Source organism: Oryx dammah, unplaced genomic scaffold (genome assembly GCF_014754425.2).
Source record: "Oryx dammah isolate SB20612 unplaced genomic scaffold, SCBI_Odam_1.1 HiC_scaffold_23, whole genome shotgun sequence".
Classification (NCBI taxonomy): Eukaryota; Metazoa; Chordata; class Mammalia; order Artiodactyla; family Bovidae; genus Oryx; species Oryx dammah.
Genome location: NW_024070207.1, coordinates 112,418,558 through 112,438,724, shown reverse-complemented (window position 1 = coordinate 112,438,724; position 20,167 = coordinate 112,418,558). Strand labels below are relative to the sequence as shown.

General features: G+C 40.0%; 1 protein-coding gene across 1 annotated transcript in view; it reads left to right on the top strand.

The window, feature by feature from the left end:
* Window positions 1–20,167, top strand: part of PHEX (phosphate regulating endopeptidase homolog X-linked) — a 204,158-nt gene that overhangs the window by 127,535 nt on the left and 56,456 nt on the right. Inside the window, exons 13-14 of the mRNA XM_040266660.1 lie at window positions 4,546–4,623; window positions 15,868–15,971. Of these exons, the coding sequence (XP_040122594.1) occupies window positions 4,546–4,623; window positions 15,868–15,971 (182 nt within the window). The remainder of the gene's footprint in view (window positions 1–4,545; window positions 4,624–15,867; window positions 15,972–20,167) is intronic.

The following is a 20,167-nucleotide window of genomic DNA, read 5'->3' as shown; positions in this document are numbered from 1 at the left end:
CACAAGAGAAGACTCTACACATGGACATCACCAGATGGTCAACACTGAAATCAGATTGATTATATTCTTTGTAGCCAAAGATGGAGAAGCTCTATACAGTCAGTAAAAACAAGACCAGGAGCTGACTGTGGCTCAGATCATGAACTCCTTATTGCCAAATTCAGACTTAAATTGAAGAAAGTAGGGAAAACCACTAGACCATTCAGGTATGACCTAAATCAGATCTCTTATGATTATACAGTAGAAGTGAAAAATAGATTTAAGGGACTAGATCTGACAAATAGAGTGCCTGATGAACTATGGACAGAGGTTCGTGACATTGTACAGGAGACGGGGAGCAAGACCATCTCCAAGAAAAAGAAATGCAAAAAAGAAAATGGCTGTCTGAGGAGGACTTATAAATAGCTATGAAAAGAAGAGAAGCAAAAAGCAAAGGAGAAAAGGAAAGATATACCCATTTGAATGTAGAGTTCTAAAGAATATGAAGGAAAGATGAAAAGTTATGAGCAACCTAGACAGCATATTAAAAAACAGAGACATTACTTTGCCAACAAAGGTCTGTCTAGTCAAAGCTATGGTTTTTCCAGTAGTCATGTATGGATGTGAGAGTTGGACTGTGAAGAAAGGTGAGAGCCGAAGAATTGATGCTTTTGAACTGTGGTGTTGGAGAAGACTCTTGAGAGTCCCTTGGACTGCAAGGAGATCCAACCGGTCCATCCTAAAGGAGATCAGTCCTGGGTGTTCATTGGAGGGACTGATGTTGAAGCTGAAACTCCAATACTTTGGCGACCTGATGCAAAGAACTGACTCATTTGAAAGACCCTGATACTGGGAAAGATCGAAGGCAGGAGAAGGGGATGCGGTGGCTGGATGGCATCACCAACTCAATGGGCATAAATTTGAGTAAACTCTGGGAGTTGGTGATGGAAAGGAAGGCCTGGCATGCTGCAGTCCATGGGGTTGCAAAGAGTGGGACACTACTGAGCGACTGAACTGAACTAAATGCACGTACTGGTTATGGAAGACTCTGGAGGTTTTGATCAGCCACGAACAGCCTGGGAAATGTTTCTTGCAGGATATAACGTGCAGTCTGTTATCCATCTATCCCCCCATTCTCTCAGTATTTGCTGTGGCCCTTGCCTTTCCTTCTTTTCCATATAACCCATGGAGTAATTTATTTCAGGCCTGCCTCACTAATGCTTTGCCATCAAGCTGTTGGTGCCTTGTTTCTTCCCATTCTTGAAAAATTACAAAGTGATGTCATCAGTTATTTGCTTTAAAGGGTCTTTCAGAGTTTATTTGGAGAGTGGGTGCCCTTCTAAGTGTGTCAAGCGGAAAGGTGTGTAACACAGGGATTTGGAGGCTTACGCAGTCATCAGGAGGGCTGAGCAGTGAAGTGTAGAGCCTGCCCATGGTCTCTGCTGCTCATACCCATAGGGGTCTTCTGCAGAGAGCGTGTGGGAGCTGCTGGCCAAGTGTTCTATCTGCTACCTGCAGATGAGCCATGCCTACCCAGAGCTACTGGCTGTGAGTGAATAACTGGTGTCTCCTCCTCTACTCCTCCTGTCTCCTGTGAATGCTTTTCATTCACAAAGTCTGACCTGGAGCCAGGTCCCAAGGGGTCTGGGGAGATGGGGTTTTGAGGCTTCTCAGGGGAGAGTAGCATGGGGTGGGGTGGGAAGATGTGGAAGTGACAACAGGCTGACTGGCAGGGATGACTTGAGTTTGAATAGAGGCATAACAACACAGCACAGTTTGGGGGAAGAAGTATTCTTTTCCAATGTTGGCAGTGTTGCTATTAGTATTATTACTTTATCTTTGTGTTCTTAGCAGATGAATGGAGATTTTTTTATACCTCTATTCTGGCTCTCTTCAAATCGTGGTATTGCTAAATAATAAAAAAGGATTCAATGACCTGCATATACAGTGCAGAAGGTAATATATTCTGTGAAGCTCTGTAGTGCAGTGGAGGACCCAGAGCATGAGATTTGAAAAACAATGCATAATTCACCAGCATGCTCTGGAAAGAGCGGTGTTCAGAAAACAATTGTGGATGACTCAGCTTGTATATTCCTTTATTTATTTTTTTGGAAGCTATCTGGAGCTCTTTATTTATTATAGTTATATATATGACTTGTGGTGAGCTGATGAAACACAGTGAGGAATTAAACACAATGAGGGAAATATTAGAAGAGTTTCGGAAGAAGGTAACCTAGAGACATATGCTGTATTGTTCAGTGTTGGGGGAGAGCTGTAACCTCTAGTTATCTGCTGTCTGGGTCACATCAGGCTTTCAGTGTAACTCACAGGGCTTTGAAGACAAAATTTGATCTGTGCTATATTTGAGTCTGGAATAGCAAAACCATTATGACTGTGTCCTATGGCACTTGTAAAATCTTCTCTGAGTCTGGAGTTTCAAGTTTCTGCTGACATTTAATATTTGAATTATCTCAAGGAAGATAAAGAAAATGTACTATCTATTCTATTTCTTTCTTGAGTAAGGAAAATTGAAAGGGCTGAAGGAAAAAAAGACTCATTACTAAGAGCAGTGTGCAAAGGGCAATGGTTTTAGCTTTGCTGGAATAAAATCAATATGTTTGGGATTGCCTGGTGTCTTACATTGGGTCTTCTCGAGGCAGAGTTGGAGATGAGGATTCACATTCAAATGATTTATGATTTATTCAGCAAGTGCTCCCAGGAGAAGCCAGCAGGGCAATGAGGGAAGCCAGACCGGGAAGGGTAAGAGATGGACCCGGGTCCCGTTTCAGGGGAAGTCTCAGATAGTCTGATCCTGCAGGGAACTCTGGCATGCAAATTGTACCTTATACTCCATCCTGAACTGAAGCAAAGGAGCTGGACTTTCACATTCCTGCTATAGTCAGTCGTTGGCTGAGGGCTGCTTGGCCGCCAGTGGAGCTGGGGGCGCAAGGCAGATAAACTCCCAAGGAAGGAGCTGTTTTGAATGCACATAAGGTGTCTTAGTAGCACTTGGGCAGGCCTTCAGAGTCTCAGGTGCTTGCCTTTAGAAAGGAAGAACATAGATCCTGGAGAGAGATGTGCTGAAGTGATAAAAGGGGTCTGGCCAGAGCCCTGCCACTGTACTTACTCTTTGAGTAAGCTGTTCTTTTGTTTTGGTGAAACCCTGAATTGGGGGGATTGGAGGAGACAGTTTCTTGAGGGCAAGGGTTGGCAAAACTTTAAAGTAAAGGGCTAGAGAGTAAATATTTGAGACTTTGTGGACCACAGGGTTTCTCTCCCAACTCTTCAACTCTGCCATTATAGTGTAAAAGCAGCCATGTAAATGAGTCATGCAAATGAGTGGGCATGGCTCTGTGCCAGTGAAACTTGATTTATAGAAACAGATGGAGGGGGAGGGAGGCAGAGAGAAGATTTGGCCCAGAGGCCATAGTTTGCCCGTCCCTGCTGTGGAGGCTCCTTGTATGTACCTGAGATGGCTTTTTCCTTTATCCATTTCCTGTATCCTGCAAAACAGGGAATAAGTGGTATGTCTATCAAAAGGATGGTTATGATGCATCTTCAATTAGTCTAGACCCCCTCCCTCCAATTTTTCTGGCATCCTAGCCATCATTCCCAGGGTTGCACAGATAATCTCACTGAAAGTGAAGTGAAAGTGAAGTCGCTCAGTCGTGTCCGACTCTTCGCGACCCCATGGACTGCAGCCTACCAGGCTCCTCTGCCCATGGGGTTTTCCAGGCAAGAGCACTGGAGTGGGTTGCCATTTCCTTCTCCAATGAATGGAAGTGAAAAGTGAAAGTGAAGTCGCCCAGCTGTGTCCGACTCTTCGCGACCCCATGGACTGCAGCCCACCAGGCTCCTCTGCCCATGGGGTTTTCCAGGCAAGAGTACTGGAGAGGGTTGCCACTGCCTTCTAATCTCACTGAAGGGTGACTCATTTTATTGCTGCTACAAATACTTTGTTCTCTCTTGCCTGTGAAATCAGACACAGACTTCTCAGCATGGCACTCGGGAAACCTTGGGAACAGGCCGAAGCTGATTGTCCTGCATTGCTTTCTGTCCACCATTTGTGCCTTCTAGTCCAGCTCTGTGCAACTACTCACCATCTCTCTGGCGTACGCTTTGTTTTTCATCTCCTTGACTTTGCCCCTGCTGTTTTCTCTCCTGGAATTCCTTCCTCTTAGCTCTACATTTTGAAATCCCAGCCATTCTCTGAGACTCAGTTTGATCCCCTTCTCCATTAAACATTTTCCCCATGAGGAAATAGTATCTGCTCTGGACTTCATTAACAATATTGTCTATAAATACAGTTATCTATTTATAGATAATATTGTCATATCTAAACCTTTATGTTGAATTATATAGTTCTTTGCTACATTCACTATACTTTTAACATATTGAGGGAAGGGACTTAGATTTTTTTTTAAGTTTTTGTCCTTCACAGTTGATTACAGATAGTAGATATTCAGTAAATAGAGTTTTCAGATGAAGGTTGCATTCTTACATCCTGTGATTATTAATGACTTAAGTGCTGAAATTCTGACGTCATTTATTTTTTCCTTTTTATAGGCAAGAGCTGTTTTGGCAAAAGTTGGCTATCCTGAGTTTATAATGAATGATACTCACATTAATGAAGACCTCAAGGCAGTAAGTGCTAAATTTACTATATTTCTTTTTTTTTTTTTCCTCCTGGCAAGTTGTACTGGCCTCATGCCTTTCTACTAACCCAAGTCTAGGTAATTAAATCTGGTTGTGCCATAAAGCACCAACTTTTCATTCATTCCTTGGCTAGATATGAGCCTCATTATGCCAGACATATCATAAGATTCAGAGCAGATTCACAATAAAGCAAGTGTCAGAAAGAATGTGTACCTGAGTGGGTACCGTAAAGCAAATGGGTTTGGATTAGATCTAATTTGATCATAAAGGAAAGAGTTAAGAAAACTGAGGTATTTTACAATTAATGTACATGTTCTAATGGTGAATATATGTTTGTTGTTAAATAGTCTTTATGTGCTTCATTCATAGTAAATGACTAGTAATAAATCTTGCCTGTTGTGAGTTAACTTCATTAAACTTTATGAGTGTTTTGGCAAACTAAGTACATATCCATATGATTCTATAATTTATTGTGAATTGGACTGTATATTTATAGTAAGTTTCTGATGGAGAAATAATAATTTTTATTCTAATATTATGGGACATATATTTTTCAGTAGATACATTTGTTGCAGGCCTTCCTAATCATAACCACTGTCATTTGCTTTCCTACAGATAGTTCTGGTAAAGAACTTTTCTTCATCACAAAACCCCCTCTTTTTACCATTCACTAGATTTTCTTGAAAAAGTAGTTTTAAAAAAATTAATTAAATAACTATGGTTCTGTAATGTAGCTCTTTCCTGAGATTGTGATTTAACAAGCAATCCTAGCTTTGTACATGAACATTGGAATTTTATAAGATCATCCAAAAGTGAGTGAAAACTTTAATTTGAAAGTTTCTCCATTGGGCTCCAAGATATGGCCTTCCAAAGTATTGATCTAGTTGCTGTAGAGGAAAATAATTGTGCTTCACAGTATCCCAAAGCTCTGACAGCCCATCTTATTACACATTGTTTTGATCCTGAAAAATCTCACTGTGAGTATGATGATGAAAGATACTGACACATTTGCCACATTCATGTACATTATCTTTTAAACACCACACTGAACCTGTGAAATAAATGGTATTTTTCTGAGTATTGCAGAAAAGGACATAGAGACTCAAAGTAATTAAGTGATTTCCTCAGTGCCCTGCCAAGCATCAGAGCCAGGACTGAAATCTGGGTCTAGGAAACTCTGCTTGTAATCAGAGAAGGGGTTTTGCAGGGTTCTTGTCAGGCACCCCTGCTGGAGGAACAGAGGAGTGAGTTGAAGAGTGGGTGGGAACTGCTTTCCCAGAGCTGGTTGGGTTGAGATGAGTGAAGGGATGGAGGTCATATTGTTAAGTGGGTAAGAGCACAGCCTTTGGAGTGATTCTGGCACTTCCACTTACTAGTTATTTGAGCTTGTGCAAGTTTTTTAATTTCAGCTGGCTTCCCTTTGGTTATCTGAAGACTGGAGATAATAATAGTCAAGTCTTAGTATTGTAGAAAAGATTCAGTGAGATTCATTTCAGTTTCTCAGTCGTGTCCAACTCTTTGCGACCCCATGGACTGCAGCATGCCATGCCTTCCTGTCCATCACTAACTCCCAGAGCTTACTCAAACTCATGTCCATTGAGTCGGTGATGCCATCCAACCATTTCATCCTCTGTCGTCCCCTTCTCCTTCTGCCCTCAATCTTTCCCAGCATCAGGGTCTTTTCAAATGAGTCAGTTCTTCACATCAGGTGGCTAAAGTATTGGAGTTTCAGCTTTAGCATCAGTCCTTCCAATGAACAGCCAGGACTGATCTCCTTTAGGATGAACTGGTTTGATCTCCTTACAGTCCAAGGGACTCTCAAGAGTCTTCTCCAACTCCACAGTTCAAAAGCATCAATTCTTCAGCCCTCAGCTTTCTTTATAGTCCAACTCTCACATCCATACATGACTATTGGAAAAACCATAGCTTTGACTAGATGGACCTTTGTCGGCAAAGTAATGTCTCTGCTTTCTAATATGCTGTCTAGGTTTGTCATAGCTTTTCTTCCAAGGAGCAAGCATGTTTTAAATGAGATTAAATAAGTGTAAAAGCACCTAGGATAATGTCTGGCACATAAGTCATCTCCCTATAAATGATAGCTATAATTTAGCAGCAGTGAGAACTATTGTTGCTAAGAAGAGTATCACTAGGTCACAAAGTACCTCAGCAGGAGAACCTGGAGAATTACATGTGATTGGCAAACATCTCAAGTCAGGACTGCAGAGGAGGGGACTGGCCTGGTGGTCTAGTGGTTAAGAATCTGTCTTCTAATACTGGGGATGTGGATTCGATCCCTGGTTGGGGAACTAAGATCCCACACTCCATGGAGCAGCTAAGCCTGTGCACCACAGCTCCTGAGCCTGCACATTGGAACTGCTGAGCCCGTGTGCTCTGTGTGCACTAGAGAGAAGCCTGCACTGCTGCAGTGAAAGGTCCTGTGCACTGCAACTAAGACTCAACACAGCCAAAAACGCATATTTTTTTAAAAAAAGAATGCAGATGAGAAGATTTGAGAGGCAGTTTGTTGTAGTGGTTATGAACATGGATCCTGGGATCAAAGTGTCTGGAGTTAAATCCCTATTCTTCTGTTTTCTAGCTGTGCGACCTGAGGTAAGTTATACTATCTCTCTGTGCCTCAGTTTACTCATCTCAGTTTCCTCATATTAAAAATGGAGATAGCAATAATCCTTGCCTTCAGTTCCGTTCAGTGCAGTTCAGTTGCTTAGTCATGTCTGACTCTTTGTGACCTGATGGACTGCAGCACGTCAGGCTTCCCTGTCCATCACCAACTCTGTCCATGACCAATCCCTGCCTACAGGGCTGCTAGGAGGCTCAGATAAGTTAACATAGTTAAAGCATATAGAACTGGTCCTGGCACACAGGAAGCACACTAGAAGTGTTAGTTATAGCTTCTTCAATTTTCACTTCTGATTATTATTAAATTATTTTGGTTTGGAGAAGTCATTACAAATTAACACATATAATATCCATGTGCCTGAAATTGATTTAAGAGGCTGCACAGATGGAACAGTCTCAAGCCTTAATCCGATAAGACAGCATTCAGGGCTCATTCACAGTGTTTAGTTGATCAAGTTTTGTTGGCAGCCTGCTGCTGTTTAAAGTAAATGCCCCAAATTTAAGAGTTCAGTAAATGTAGTACCTTTTGTGAAAAGAGACAAGACGCCAGACAGGATGCAATGTTAGGTATATTTCCTCGTGTCTCCACAGCCTGAACTGAAGACATTATACACCAAGATTTTAAAGTACTTTTGTAAAGAAATGGCTTTCATCTGACTCATTACTGAGATAGACACAATTGCACCACAGAATTTCTAACAGTTTAAAAAAAGACAGTGAAAAAAATACAAATGCAAGAAGCAGAAAATCCATTTCTGTTCAGAAACTGATAAAGAAAACCTGAAAATAGGTGAAGAATGCTTGGTGTGATAGATAGTAACAGTGTCACCAAGGTTAATAGCAAAAGGACTAAAGTATTGCTGTTACACAATGGGACTGTGTTTTCAGTTTTGAGAAATATGTAGATAAGGACTACTATAGGGCCTCTGAGAAATTTCTGGTAATACAAATTCTGAACAGGAAAGGCTGTTGCAAATGAAAAGCAGTTTACTTTATTTGTTGCAAGTAAAGATGTGATTCATCAGGCACAAACACAAAAGGAAAGATAGGGACTGGGGAATGGATTAGATAAAAGTCAAGGGGAAATTGATCATTGGAACATAGAGAAAGCAAGGGAATTCCAGAAAAATATCTACTTCTATTTCATTGATAAAGCCTTTGATTGTGTGGATCACAACACTTTGTGGAAAATTCTGAAAGATATGGGAATACCAGATCACCTTACCTGCCTCCTGAGAAACCTGTATGTGGGTCAAAAAGCAATAGTTAGAATGTTACATGAAACAACTAACTGGTTAAAAATTGGGAAAGGAGTATGACAAGGTTGTATATTGTTACCCTTCTTATTTAACTTATATGCAGAGTACATCATGCGAAATGCAGGTTAGGTGAATCACAGGCTGGAATCAAAATTGCTGGGAGAAATATCAACAACTTCAGATATGCAGATGATACCACTCTAATGGCAGAGAGTGAAGAAGAACTAAAGAGCCTCTTGATGAAGGTGAAAGAGGAGAGTGAAAAAGCTGGCTTAAAACTCAACATTCAAAAAACAAAGATCATGGCATTTGGTCCCATCACTTCATGGCAAATAGAAGCAAAAAAAGCGAAAGCAGTGACAGATTTCATTTTCTTGGACTCCAAAATCAGTGTGGATGGTGACTGCAGCCATGAAATTAAAAGATGCTTGCTCCTTGGAAGGAAAGCTATGACAAACCTAGACAGTGTATTAAAAAGCAAAGGCTTCACTTTGCTGACAAAGGTCTGTCTAGTCAAAGCTATGGTTTTTCCCGTAGTTATGTATGGATGTGAGCATTGGACCATAAAGAAAGCTGAGCACCAAAGAATTGATGTCTTTGAATTGTGGTGCTGAAGAAGACTCTTGAGAGTCCCCTGGACTGAAGGGAGATCAAACCAGTCAATCTTAAATGACATCAACCCTGAATATTCATTGGAAGGGTTGATGGCCACCTGATGCAAAGAGCCAACTCATTGGAAAAGACCCTGATGCTGGGAAAGATTGAAGGCAACAGGAAAAGAAGGCAGCAGAGGATGAGATGGTTGGATAACATCATGAACTCAATGGACATGAATTTGAGAAAACCTTGGGAATTAATGGAAGACAGAGAAGCCTAGCATGCTGTAGTCTGGGGGTTCGTAAAGAGTTGTACACAATTGAGTGACTGAGCAACAGCAACAACAAGGAGAAAGGCTGAAAACTGAAGTTGGGGTCATGTGGAGATAAGAGCAAATGGAAAAGAACTCACAGGAAAATGTAAAGAATTAGAAAAAAATGTTTCTTCTGAGCATGACAGGGTAAACTAAGATAGCCAGCAAAGTATTTCTGAGCAGCAGTCTTTTTGTAGTCTTTTAAAAGAGCAAGAAAGGCAATGCCCTTTATGTGAAGCTCCAGTAGTGTACAGGCTTCCCTGGTGGCTCAGATGCTAAAGAATCTGCCTGCAATGCAGGAGACACAAGTTCAATCCCTGGGTCGGGAAGATCCCCTGGAGAAGGGAATGGCTACTCACTCTATTATTCTTGCCCAGAGAACTCCATGGACAGAAAAGCCTGGTGGGCTACAGTCCATGGGATTGCAGAGTCAGACACGACTGAGCGACTAACACACACACACCAGTAGTGTACAGAAAAGCCTGCTACTCAGCCCAAAAAGAAAGATATCAGTCTATGTTCAAATAAACCTTATAAAGTGTACCTTCACTGCTCCTTAATGGAGAGAGACACAAGAATGAGTTTTTCCCAATTTGGGGGAGATTTCTGTATCAGTCAGGAAAGCCAAACAACACTAGGTATTTCAAAGAGAGGAGATTTAATACAGGAAATAGGTTGGAAGGTGAGGTAAACCAGAGATTAATAACTTTTTCAGGAAGCAGTGATCTCCCTTGTGTCTAGGGATGCAAAAGGGAGGAGGTGGTGGTACCATCGAGGGCAGAGGAGGAACTGCCACTCCAGAATCATTGCTGGAAGAAAGGAGAAAGAGGAACCGCAGAGAACACACACAGCATCCTTTCCCCTCCTGCCACCTGCTGGTTTCCCTCAGTGCCTCCTATTGGCAGGAAGCCAACTGGCAATGGCGCCTGGGAAACATGTTTTCAGATTCACAGCCCAGCATTACAGAAGCAAGTAAAAGGGCGTGCACGTATCTGAGAGACAATAGGTAAATAATCGAGCCCATTAGGCGCATCACTCACTGTTGTGAAAGCCAGTGGTGAATTACAGTAGGAGCTCAAGTCAGAATCATAGCCGGCATCCATTTACTTAGGAGAACTGAGTGAGTCAAAGTTGCTCAGTCGTGTCTGACTCTTTGCGACCCCGTAGACTATACAGTCCATGGAATTGTCCAGGCCAGAATACTGGAGTGGGTAGCCTTTCCCTTCTCCAGGGGATCTTCCCAACTCAGGGATTGAACCCAGGTCTCCCACATTGCAGGCGGATTCTTTACCAGCTGAGCTATCAGACTTAAGAGAATAGGATGTGGGTAATTTTTCAGAGATCAGTGTTTCTGGTGAGTGATACACACATACATTTGATACATAGACATAAATATGTGAATAGAGATGTCTAGGTAATATGGGAACCCACATAATGTTCTCTGGGGCAGGTCTTGGTCTACTCTTACCAGTGAGATACGTGTGTTTATGTGTGAATATGTTTTATGTGTGCATAAATGACAGAGAGTGCTGCTGCCACTATGCAAGAGTGAGGTGATACTTAGGTGGAGTGCTCTAGAAAAACAGGTTGTTGAAACCATTCTGTACTCCTTGGTAAAAACACAAAATGAACCATTGTGGCCAACTGTCTCAAGTGATCTCTGGCCCTCATGACCCTGGAAAGGCAAGAATGGGCACTGGAGGGAGGTGCACTGGTGCCCACCAGCCTCGTAGCCCATCCCCCATCCCTCCTGCACACCAGCCTCCATCTTCAGTGCTCCGCTAGCTACAGCAGACCAAGACTTCCCTTTATCCCCAGTGGTGGCAGCAGGCCGTCTGGTTTCATCTGGTTCCTGGTTGGTGTGGTAGTTGATGCTCCCTCAGAGTCACCCTTGCGTGGCTGTTTGTGGGAATTCTATCTTCCGCAGTGTTCTGTATATATAGGTTGTTAAACATTGTGAACACCATCCCTGTATGTAGGTGTGTATATATGTATACATACATAGCCACTTACAGCAAAGCCGTCTAAACACAGCGATCTTGCATATTACTTTGCTATTTAAATAAAAGAAAACATAATTCTAAAATCTGGATTCCATTGAAGTTTTCACAGTTCTTTGCTGTCTAAAATAAAATCTTTCCTAGAGGTGTCTGGATATATCGCTGAGTATGTTTGAATGGGTTAACTTAAAAAGTAGTTTAGAATCTGTACTTCCCATTGGCTCATGTAGTATCTTGAAAGTGAAAGTAAAGTTGCTAAGTCGTGTCCGACTCTTTGTGACCCCATGGACTGTAGCCTCCAGGCTCCTCCATCCGTGGGATTTTCCAGACAAGAGTACTGGAGTGGGTTGCCATCTCCTTCTCCAAATGTCTTATCAACTTATATTTACTGATCCTACAGAGAAGCTGAATACATTGCCTTGTTTTGCCCTATTATGTGTTCCACACCTTTGAGAAGGGTAATAGTTTTATTCTTCTATTTAGTCTGTTGCATTTGGTGCTAAGCATCCAGGATAGGGTGTCCACCAAGAGAAAGTCAGATTCCCCTAGATTTTATCTTCTGGACAGCTATTCTTAAAAAATAACATGAGAGCCCCAGTAAGTCGGGAGATACAATTGGTTGAAAGTCATTATCAACTTGACCTAGATTGTCACCAGTAACTGAAAGGACAAGAGACTTTTGAGCCAATTATTGTCACTTTCAAAGTTAAAACATTTTTGGGGAAGATCACAAGTGGTTCTGAAATATTCATGCACATTCATTTTTATTGCTATCTCTACAACAAGCAGAACTTTCCCAATGGTTGCTAGGTTTCATAGTTTTTTCTCCTTCAGGATCCTATTGAAATTCTTGAAATTATCACAGTATTATCACATGATGGAAAATTTGAGAAATAGAGAAAAGGAATGAAAAAAACCCTGAATGTTGGTATTCAAACATAATAATACATACTTCTGTTTTAGTGTGTTATTTTGTCTTTCCATTTTTGTATAGCTATAGTTGATGCTAATATATAATTTTGTACACTGACCTTTACAGTTGATAGATTGTTTTGTCCTTGTCTTCCATAGCCTTCATTACCATTATTTTAACAGCTGTCTGACAGTAAGTAAACTGTACCCTGATTTATTTAATCACAGCTTCTCCTCCTCCTTCCCTGTACTCTTTCTGTTGAATCATCAGTTTTCTTATTAGGGCCAGTGAAAATAACATTGAAGTAGGAGCCTAATGATATGGACTGAATGACTTAGCCAGGTTCCCTAATCTCTCCATCTCTGTTTCCCATATGGCCCTTTCCTATCCCCAAACACTCAACCTGTCTTAGAGGAGAAGGTAAAAATTGTCCCCTATTACCTGTGATTTCCATTGAATAAATGGCAGCCCACTCCAGTATTCTTGCCTGGAGAATCCTGTGGACAGGGGAGCCTGGTGGGCTGCTGTCCATAGGGTCGCATAGAGTCAGACATGACTGAAGCGACTTAGCATGCATGCATGCGCTGGAGAAGGAAATGGCAACCCACTCCAGTGTTCTTGCCTGGAGAATCCCAGGGACAGAGGAGCTTGGTGGGCTGCTGTCTCTGGGGTTGCACAGTCGGACACGACTGAAGCGACTTAGCAGCAGCAGCATTATCTGTGATTTCCATTGAATAAATAGAATAGATCAACCAAACCAGGCTAAGAAATAGAAGCTATGCTCAGTTTAATAATAAAAACAATTTAAAATGTATCCTCTGAACATAGGTAAGCTGTTGGCAAATTGTCATTATTTGCCTCCAAGTTTTGTTCTCCATGATCATTTCCATGGCTATGGTAGGACCATATTTATTTAAAGTATTTTTAGACTTGGAACTCCTTTTTTTTTTTTAAAGAAAATTTTGCATTTAATAGGTGTAGAACAACCTGCATGTCAAGTTTTTTTTTTCTTTCCCCCAAATGGAACAGGAAAGTACCATTAGCAAACTCTTCTAAAAGTAACAAGTGACCCCATTGATAGTACCAAAAAAGTTAGTATTTTTGAAGGAAATTCCTTTGGGAGCATTTTCCAGAACATGCTCTGAACCCAAGAACATATCTGAATTTTCTATCAGTTGCAATCATATTCTAAAAATTCTGACAGAGCTGTGTTGGGAACAAAAGCTAAAAAATAATTAAACAGTGGACATATCTTTCAACTGTGTGATCTGGGAATGTATTAGGATTGCTAGTTAAGGTCATTTATTTGAACAGGGAATTCACTCTGTTTCATCTGAGGCTGAGTATAAACATCTACCTAAAATGCAATTGATTTTTAAGATTCCTCTTTATTATAAAGCATTTCAAACATCAGAAAAGCATATAAAATCATACTTTGAACACCTCAAGCTTTAACATATATCCAACATACTTGCCATATTAGCTGTATACATGCATACATACATTTTAAATGAATAAAGCAGATACATTGGAAATTCTTTGTGTAATCCTCCCTGATCTAATGTCCTTCCCTGCCTGTCTCCTTCCCCCCAGGCTGTCTCGTTCCCTAGATAGCCTCTCTTGAATTCAGTGTTTCTCATTCTCATGCATTTCTTTATGCTTCTGCTACATACGTATGTGCCCATAAACAACATATAGTATTATTTAATTAGTTTAAAATTTTAAAGTTCTCTAATGCATACAACTAGTCTAATGTTCTCAGCATTGCCTTTGAAATTATTTCATGTTCACACATAGAGACAATTTGTTTAGACTTCTGTGCTGTATTCTATTAGGTGACTATACCTTGGTTTATTTATCAGCCACCACCCCTAAGAGGATTGAAAGTGAAGTCGCTCAGTCGTGTCCGACTCTTTGCGACCCCATGGACGGTAGCCCACCAGGCTCTTCCGTCCGTGGGATTCTCCAGGCAAGAATACTGGAGTGGGTTGCCATTTCCTTCTCCAGGGGATCTTCCCGACCCAGGGATCGAACCCAGGTCTCCCACATTGCAGGCAGACGCTTTACCCTGTGAGCCACCAGGGAAGCCCAAGAGGATTGAGGGAGGGACAATTTGAAGTCTTATCTCTATATAACTTGTTGGCCAGCTGGATTGCCAAAGATGCCAGGATTTGATCCTTTCATTCCTGCCTTTCTCACTCTCTGTGGCTTTAGTTATTTTATTCTTTTCTGTATATATTGGCATGGTCCCCTGGAAGGATTGCTAAGATGAGTAATTAAAGTTAAGCTGAGTAACAGAAGTTACTCTGCAGACAAAATGAATATTCATGATATGTTAGGGAAAAGAGAAACCTGAGCCAGACATTGGCCAACAAACAGGCTGTTGTCAAGTTTATAACTGTCGAGTTGTATATATTCATTCGTATCTGTGATGTGATGCCTCTGGGTCTCATATACCTTCATTTGCTGTATTTTGATTTTTGCTTTTAAGAATATCATGAAAAAAAAAAAAGAATATCATGGCTTAAATTTACAAAAATATTACAGCTAATAAAATATGATTACTCTTGATTATTTGCTTCTTCAAATGTGTATTATCCTTATTTTATTTGCTACATTTTAATATATTTAAAACCGAGGTATCAGGGAGCACGACAAACCATTGCTTTTACTGTTACACAGATACTATTTACAATATTTAAGTACTGCTAGTTTTATAGATAGTGCCTATAGAATTAAAACTGTCTGCCATTCTCCTTCCAACCAAAAGGAACTCAAGAATCAATTATGTCTTTTTCCCTAGTTTGATAGACAGCATTGTTGTGAGCTATCAACTTCCTGTTTTTCTATGTGAGCTATATATACTCTGCTTCTGTCATTTCATGAATTTTTAGTGACCAGATCATTTTTGAGTGTTGATAGATAATTTCAGTTAATAATTAAATTATTCTAGTGACTCTTAGGGTAGAAAATCAGTCTGAATCACTTTCATTTTTTTCCATTCATGAACAAATACTGATTACAATAAATTGGATTTTGCCATTTGGCTAAATCATCATCTATGAACTAAACGAGGTTTCAGCTGACTAAACTGAGTGTTATTAGAAGAACCTATATGACAGATAAACAAAGTACACATTTTTAAAAAAGATTAAGAAGTTATGTGGGCAAAGAAATTTCAAACCTAATATGTTCTATAAAGGTTAAAGTAGACTTTTCAGTTATAAAGCAAATGAAATGCATTGTAAATGAGTGCAGCTTCTCTTATTTTTCTTAAAATGTAATCCAGAATTGACCATATTGATTTTTGAGCTTTTTATTTTAAGAGAAAAATCACTGAGGTGAAATTTCATGGTTTTGTGAATACTGGTTAACCGGTGATGGCTGAGAGATGATACGAGGAGTGCAGTGTCTCTGCTGGCTGCTCTTTTGTGCGCTGAATTCTCTTTTTTTTTTCAGAGCCATCTCTTATCTACACTTAGAACAGTGATGGTTGTGGTTTGTTTTATTCAGATCAAGTTTTCAGAATCTGACTACTTTGGCAACGTCCTGCAAACCCGCAAGTATTTAGCACAGACTGATTTCTTCTGGCTGAGAAAAGCTGTTCCCAAAACAGAGTGAGTAAAAAAAAAAGGAAGAAATTAAAAGTGAAATAGATAAATATGTTGATGGGTAGTGGAGTCTCTTTAGATCAAACTTTGTAATTCCCCTCAAGTCAGAGTAGCTGGCTTGCCAATTATTTTGGTTTGGCAAAATCTGTGTTACCTTTTAGCAACTCTTATTTCTGATGTTGTATGAATCAGTTGTTCAAACTAGTTATGACTTCCCCCCTCCTAGCATCAATACATATCAAAAGAAGGCTAGTTAAGATACAAATGTTCAAATCATTTCCAGATCTCATTGTGAGTGTGTGTGTATGGGTGTGTATATATTTATAAAAACAAATTGCTCTAGAATTTCACACTCAGGCAGAAATTTTTGAAGATCTTAAAACAAATATCTAAAAAATAAAGTATGATTACAAACATAGAAATAATTGTATACAGACACACCTCATTTTATTACACTTGGCTTTATCAAACTTTGCAGACAGTGCATTTCTTTTACAAATTGAAGTTTTGTGGCAAGCCTCTGTTGTCAGATGAAGTTTAGCATTTTTTAATGATAAAGTATTTTTAAATTAAGGTATATATATGTTTAGATATAATGCCATTGCACACTTCATAGACTACAGTATAGTATAAATGTAACTTTTATATGCACTGGGAAACCAAAAAACATTTTGTGATATTTGCTTTATTATGGCGATCTATCACTGAACTCACAATCTCTGAGGTATGCCTGTGATTATGGAATAACTCTAGGATATTTGTTGAGCTAATGCATATCAAAGAACTGATAGCTCTGATTATTTTCCTTCAGTAGCAGTTGTGATTTATACCGCTCTTCCCAGCTACTGGTAGAAAACTTCTTACAGGTGGGGAGGTTTCACTAGGAACTTTTGGGGTTAGGGCCAGTTGTGATTCTCAATGATCATGATGATGACAGGAACTAAAAATTATTATGTGTTTATAATGTTCTGGAAGGTGACTTATATATTTTAATTGATATTTATCCTCTAGTCAATTCTGTGAGGTGTTGGTTCTATTTATTATCCCCATTTTACAAAATGAACAAGAGGCTTACAACTGAGAAATTCTTCAGCTCAGGTTTACATTACTTTCCGTTCTGCCTGTTGATATTTGTACTCTGTTCCTCTGTGACCCAGTTCTCCAAGGTTGTTTTCTGTGTCTTCTCCAGATTGGGTAATTTCTTTTGAGCCATCTTCAAATTTACCAGTTCTTTCTTCTGCATTCTCAAATTTGCTTTTGACTCATTAACACATTTTTTGTTCTGATTTTTGTACTTTTTAACTCCAAAAGTTCCATTTGCTTTTTAAAAAAATAGTTTCTATTTCTTTGTTAAGATTCTTTGTTGTCATTTGTCATCATATTCTCCATTAATTGTTTGAATAGTTTATTTTAATTATTTGAGCTAATTTTCAGTGGCTGCTCTCAAGTCTTTGCTAAATCTAGCATCTGGGCTCACTCAGTCAGTTTTTATTGATTGCTTTTTTTCCTTTTGTACACTTTTTCTTCTAGCATTATTTTTTGTCATTGTTGAAAATGACCTTTTCGATCATGTATTGCAGCAACTGTGGATTCTGATTTATTTTTCTGAGGCTTTTTAAAAAGTAACTTTCCTGGACTTACTCTATAGAATCTGTCTTGGCTACAGTTTGTGGCCATGGATGTCTCTACTCACTTTTGAAATTCTTATTTTTGTTTTTTAGCCTCACTTCATGAATGCTGTCTCTGTGCTACATAGCTTAGTCCTCTGCCAGTTGATCTGTGTCGGGAGTTCGGAGTGCATTCCAAGTCACAAGCCGTTCTCAATCACCCTTGCAGTTTACTTTCCACTGGTCTCTGTGGGGTCTCCCCTGTACATGCCTAATTTCCCACACAGCCAGGGATGTGTGGAGAGCTTATATCCACGCTTCTGTGACCCTTTCAGGTTACACTATCTCCCTTTTACATTTCTGGCTGCTCTATCACTTTCCCCAATGGGAACTGTAACTTCAGGGGAACAAAGGTGTGGGTTTTCCTCATTTGTTTTCTACCAAGTTTATCACTTCTAGCTGACAGAGCTGCAACTTTCTACCATGACCCCAAGTGAGCTCATCCCCTGTGGCAGCAAAGCTGCTGATTTTCTGGCCGGTCCTATCATAGTCAAATAAGTTCTGATCGAACTGGGAGGGATGGGAGGAGTCCCGGGCAAGAAGGCCACAGACTCCTGTTCTACTTCTTCTTAAGTTCTGGCCGGTTTTCAATGTGTTGCTTGCCTTCAGTCAGTCTCCAGGGCCCTAAAATGGTTGCTTGTTGACAATTTTGTACATTTTTATACCTGGTTTTGGTGGAAAGGATTTGTTGACCTTTTCATATGTCATAGCTGGGAGCCTGACTTCTATGGCTCAATGTTTTTTTCATGGCCCATGTGTTACCCTTGGCTGATAATTCTGGTCTCCAGATTTTTCACTGGCTTTTTTATGCTCTCTGGGTCTCTCATTACTCTCTCTTCCAACTCCCACCTCTGTTCTGGCCTCTAGGAAAAACTCTAGGCCCTTGACCATCCCTTGGCTTAAGGCTATGATTACTGCCTCTCCCTCTTAGCCAGGGCTCCCATCTAGCCCTCCTGCCCTCTGCCCTTCAAATCTTTTTACAGCATCCATCTGCAAAGTAGAAGTATTTAACTTTAAGGAGTAGGCCTGAAGCTGAACTCTTCCGCTTACCTATCCCTGACTCCACTCAGAAGCCCAAAGAAAGGAAGCAGAAGACTTTGGAACTTCTTTGGAAATGACGCATAGCTGATGTGTAGCCAACTGCCCCACTGTCCTTCATTTTCTCTTCTCATCACAATACATTTCAGGCCATCTTGCCTGTTTCATTCCAATCTGAACTATTCAACAGAAATTTTAGATTTAGGATTCTTAAACTAGCTTCTCAAATCTCACAGCTTCACATATTAGTATCTCAGTGAGCAGCTACATGTAATAAGTAAAGTGTTCTGCCCCATCAGGTCTACTTCAGATAAGTTCAAACTCTTGTTTTTGCAACTTATGAAAAATTCAAGCTTCTCACCAGTATTTTTGTGAACTCTCAGGGTCTTCTCAGGGTTTCTTCTATATTTGAGATGCTGCCAAGTTAATTTTTAAAATTTCAAAATGTCATTATTCATTTGGATGTGTAGCAAGGCCTGGCTTGCTAATTTAAAAACTCCTAAATGTGCCATTTTTAACATCATCCTAAAATACTGATGGGTTGTAAGACTCTAATGGCCTTGACTATTTTTAATATTTATGCCTCGGAAAAGTGCTGACTGACTGTGGGCTTAAGCAAACTGTGTGATTTGTGTCTTTTCCTTCTCTGTCAATGAAAACAAATACCTCTTTCACAAGAACATTAAATTGGTTAATGTTTCTGGAAAAGTTCTGCTGGAATGAAAATCAGTGCAGTGCTAGTCATTCTTCAGACCATATGTCTTATTTCAGGGAAAACAACATTAAGAAATTAAAGATTCTCTTTGCATGGTATAGTGGTATGATAGACATTTTTTTTTTTAAAGAAATTTCGGGTGGGTCCTTTTCAGGCATTGTGGCGAATTTTAGCTTCATGATACCTGGTAACTGTAATTGACATCTTTTTAGGTCTGCAAATTCAGGAGTTAATTGAGTGAGCATGATTCTGGAGTAGCTCCACTACACTGGTTTTCTTTGAACAGCACATCGTGGTTATATTTCCACAAAGCCCTGAAATAAATGTTTTGCTTCTTTGTGGGTATAGGAGATAAACACCCTTTATCTTTCATTTTCATAGAATCCATTTTAGCTGCACTAATGTGCATTAAGAAGTTTCTAACACGATGGGGAATGTCAGCAAGAATGAAATTAATTGGGTGGTCATCCCTGAAGGTACATATTTAGGGGTTGGTTCTCAGAATTGTCACTTCATCAGCTTGCTTAAAAATAGAGGATTTACTTCACTGCTCAGCTTGAGTCAAAAGTAATTTCTTTCCCTTAGGATCCTCTTTCTTTGACAGAAGTGATTTTAAGCCAGCCTCCCTATTAACTCACTCTCATTCTACTGTGACTAGACATGTCTGGTTTTCTTTTTTCCTCTAGCTTCTGAAAAATATGTAAAAATACATCAAATATCTCTACAGATTATGGTCCTGCCCAGAATTACCCACAGCATGGAATGGGATGGATGTAATCTGC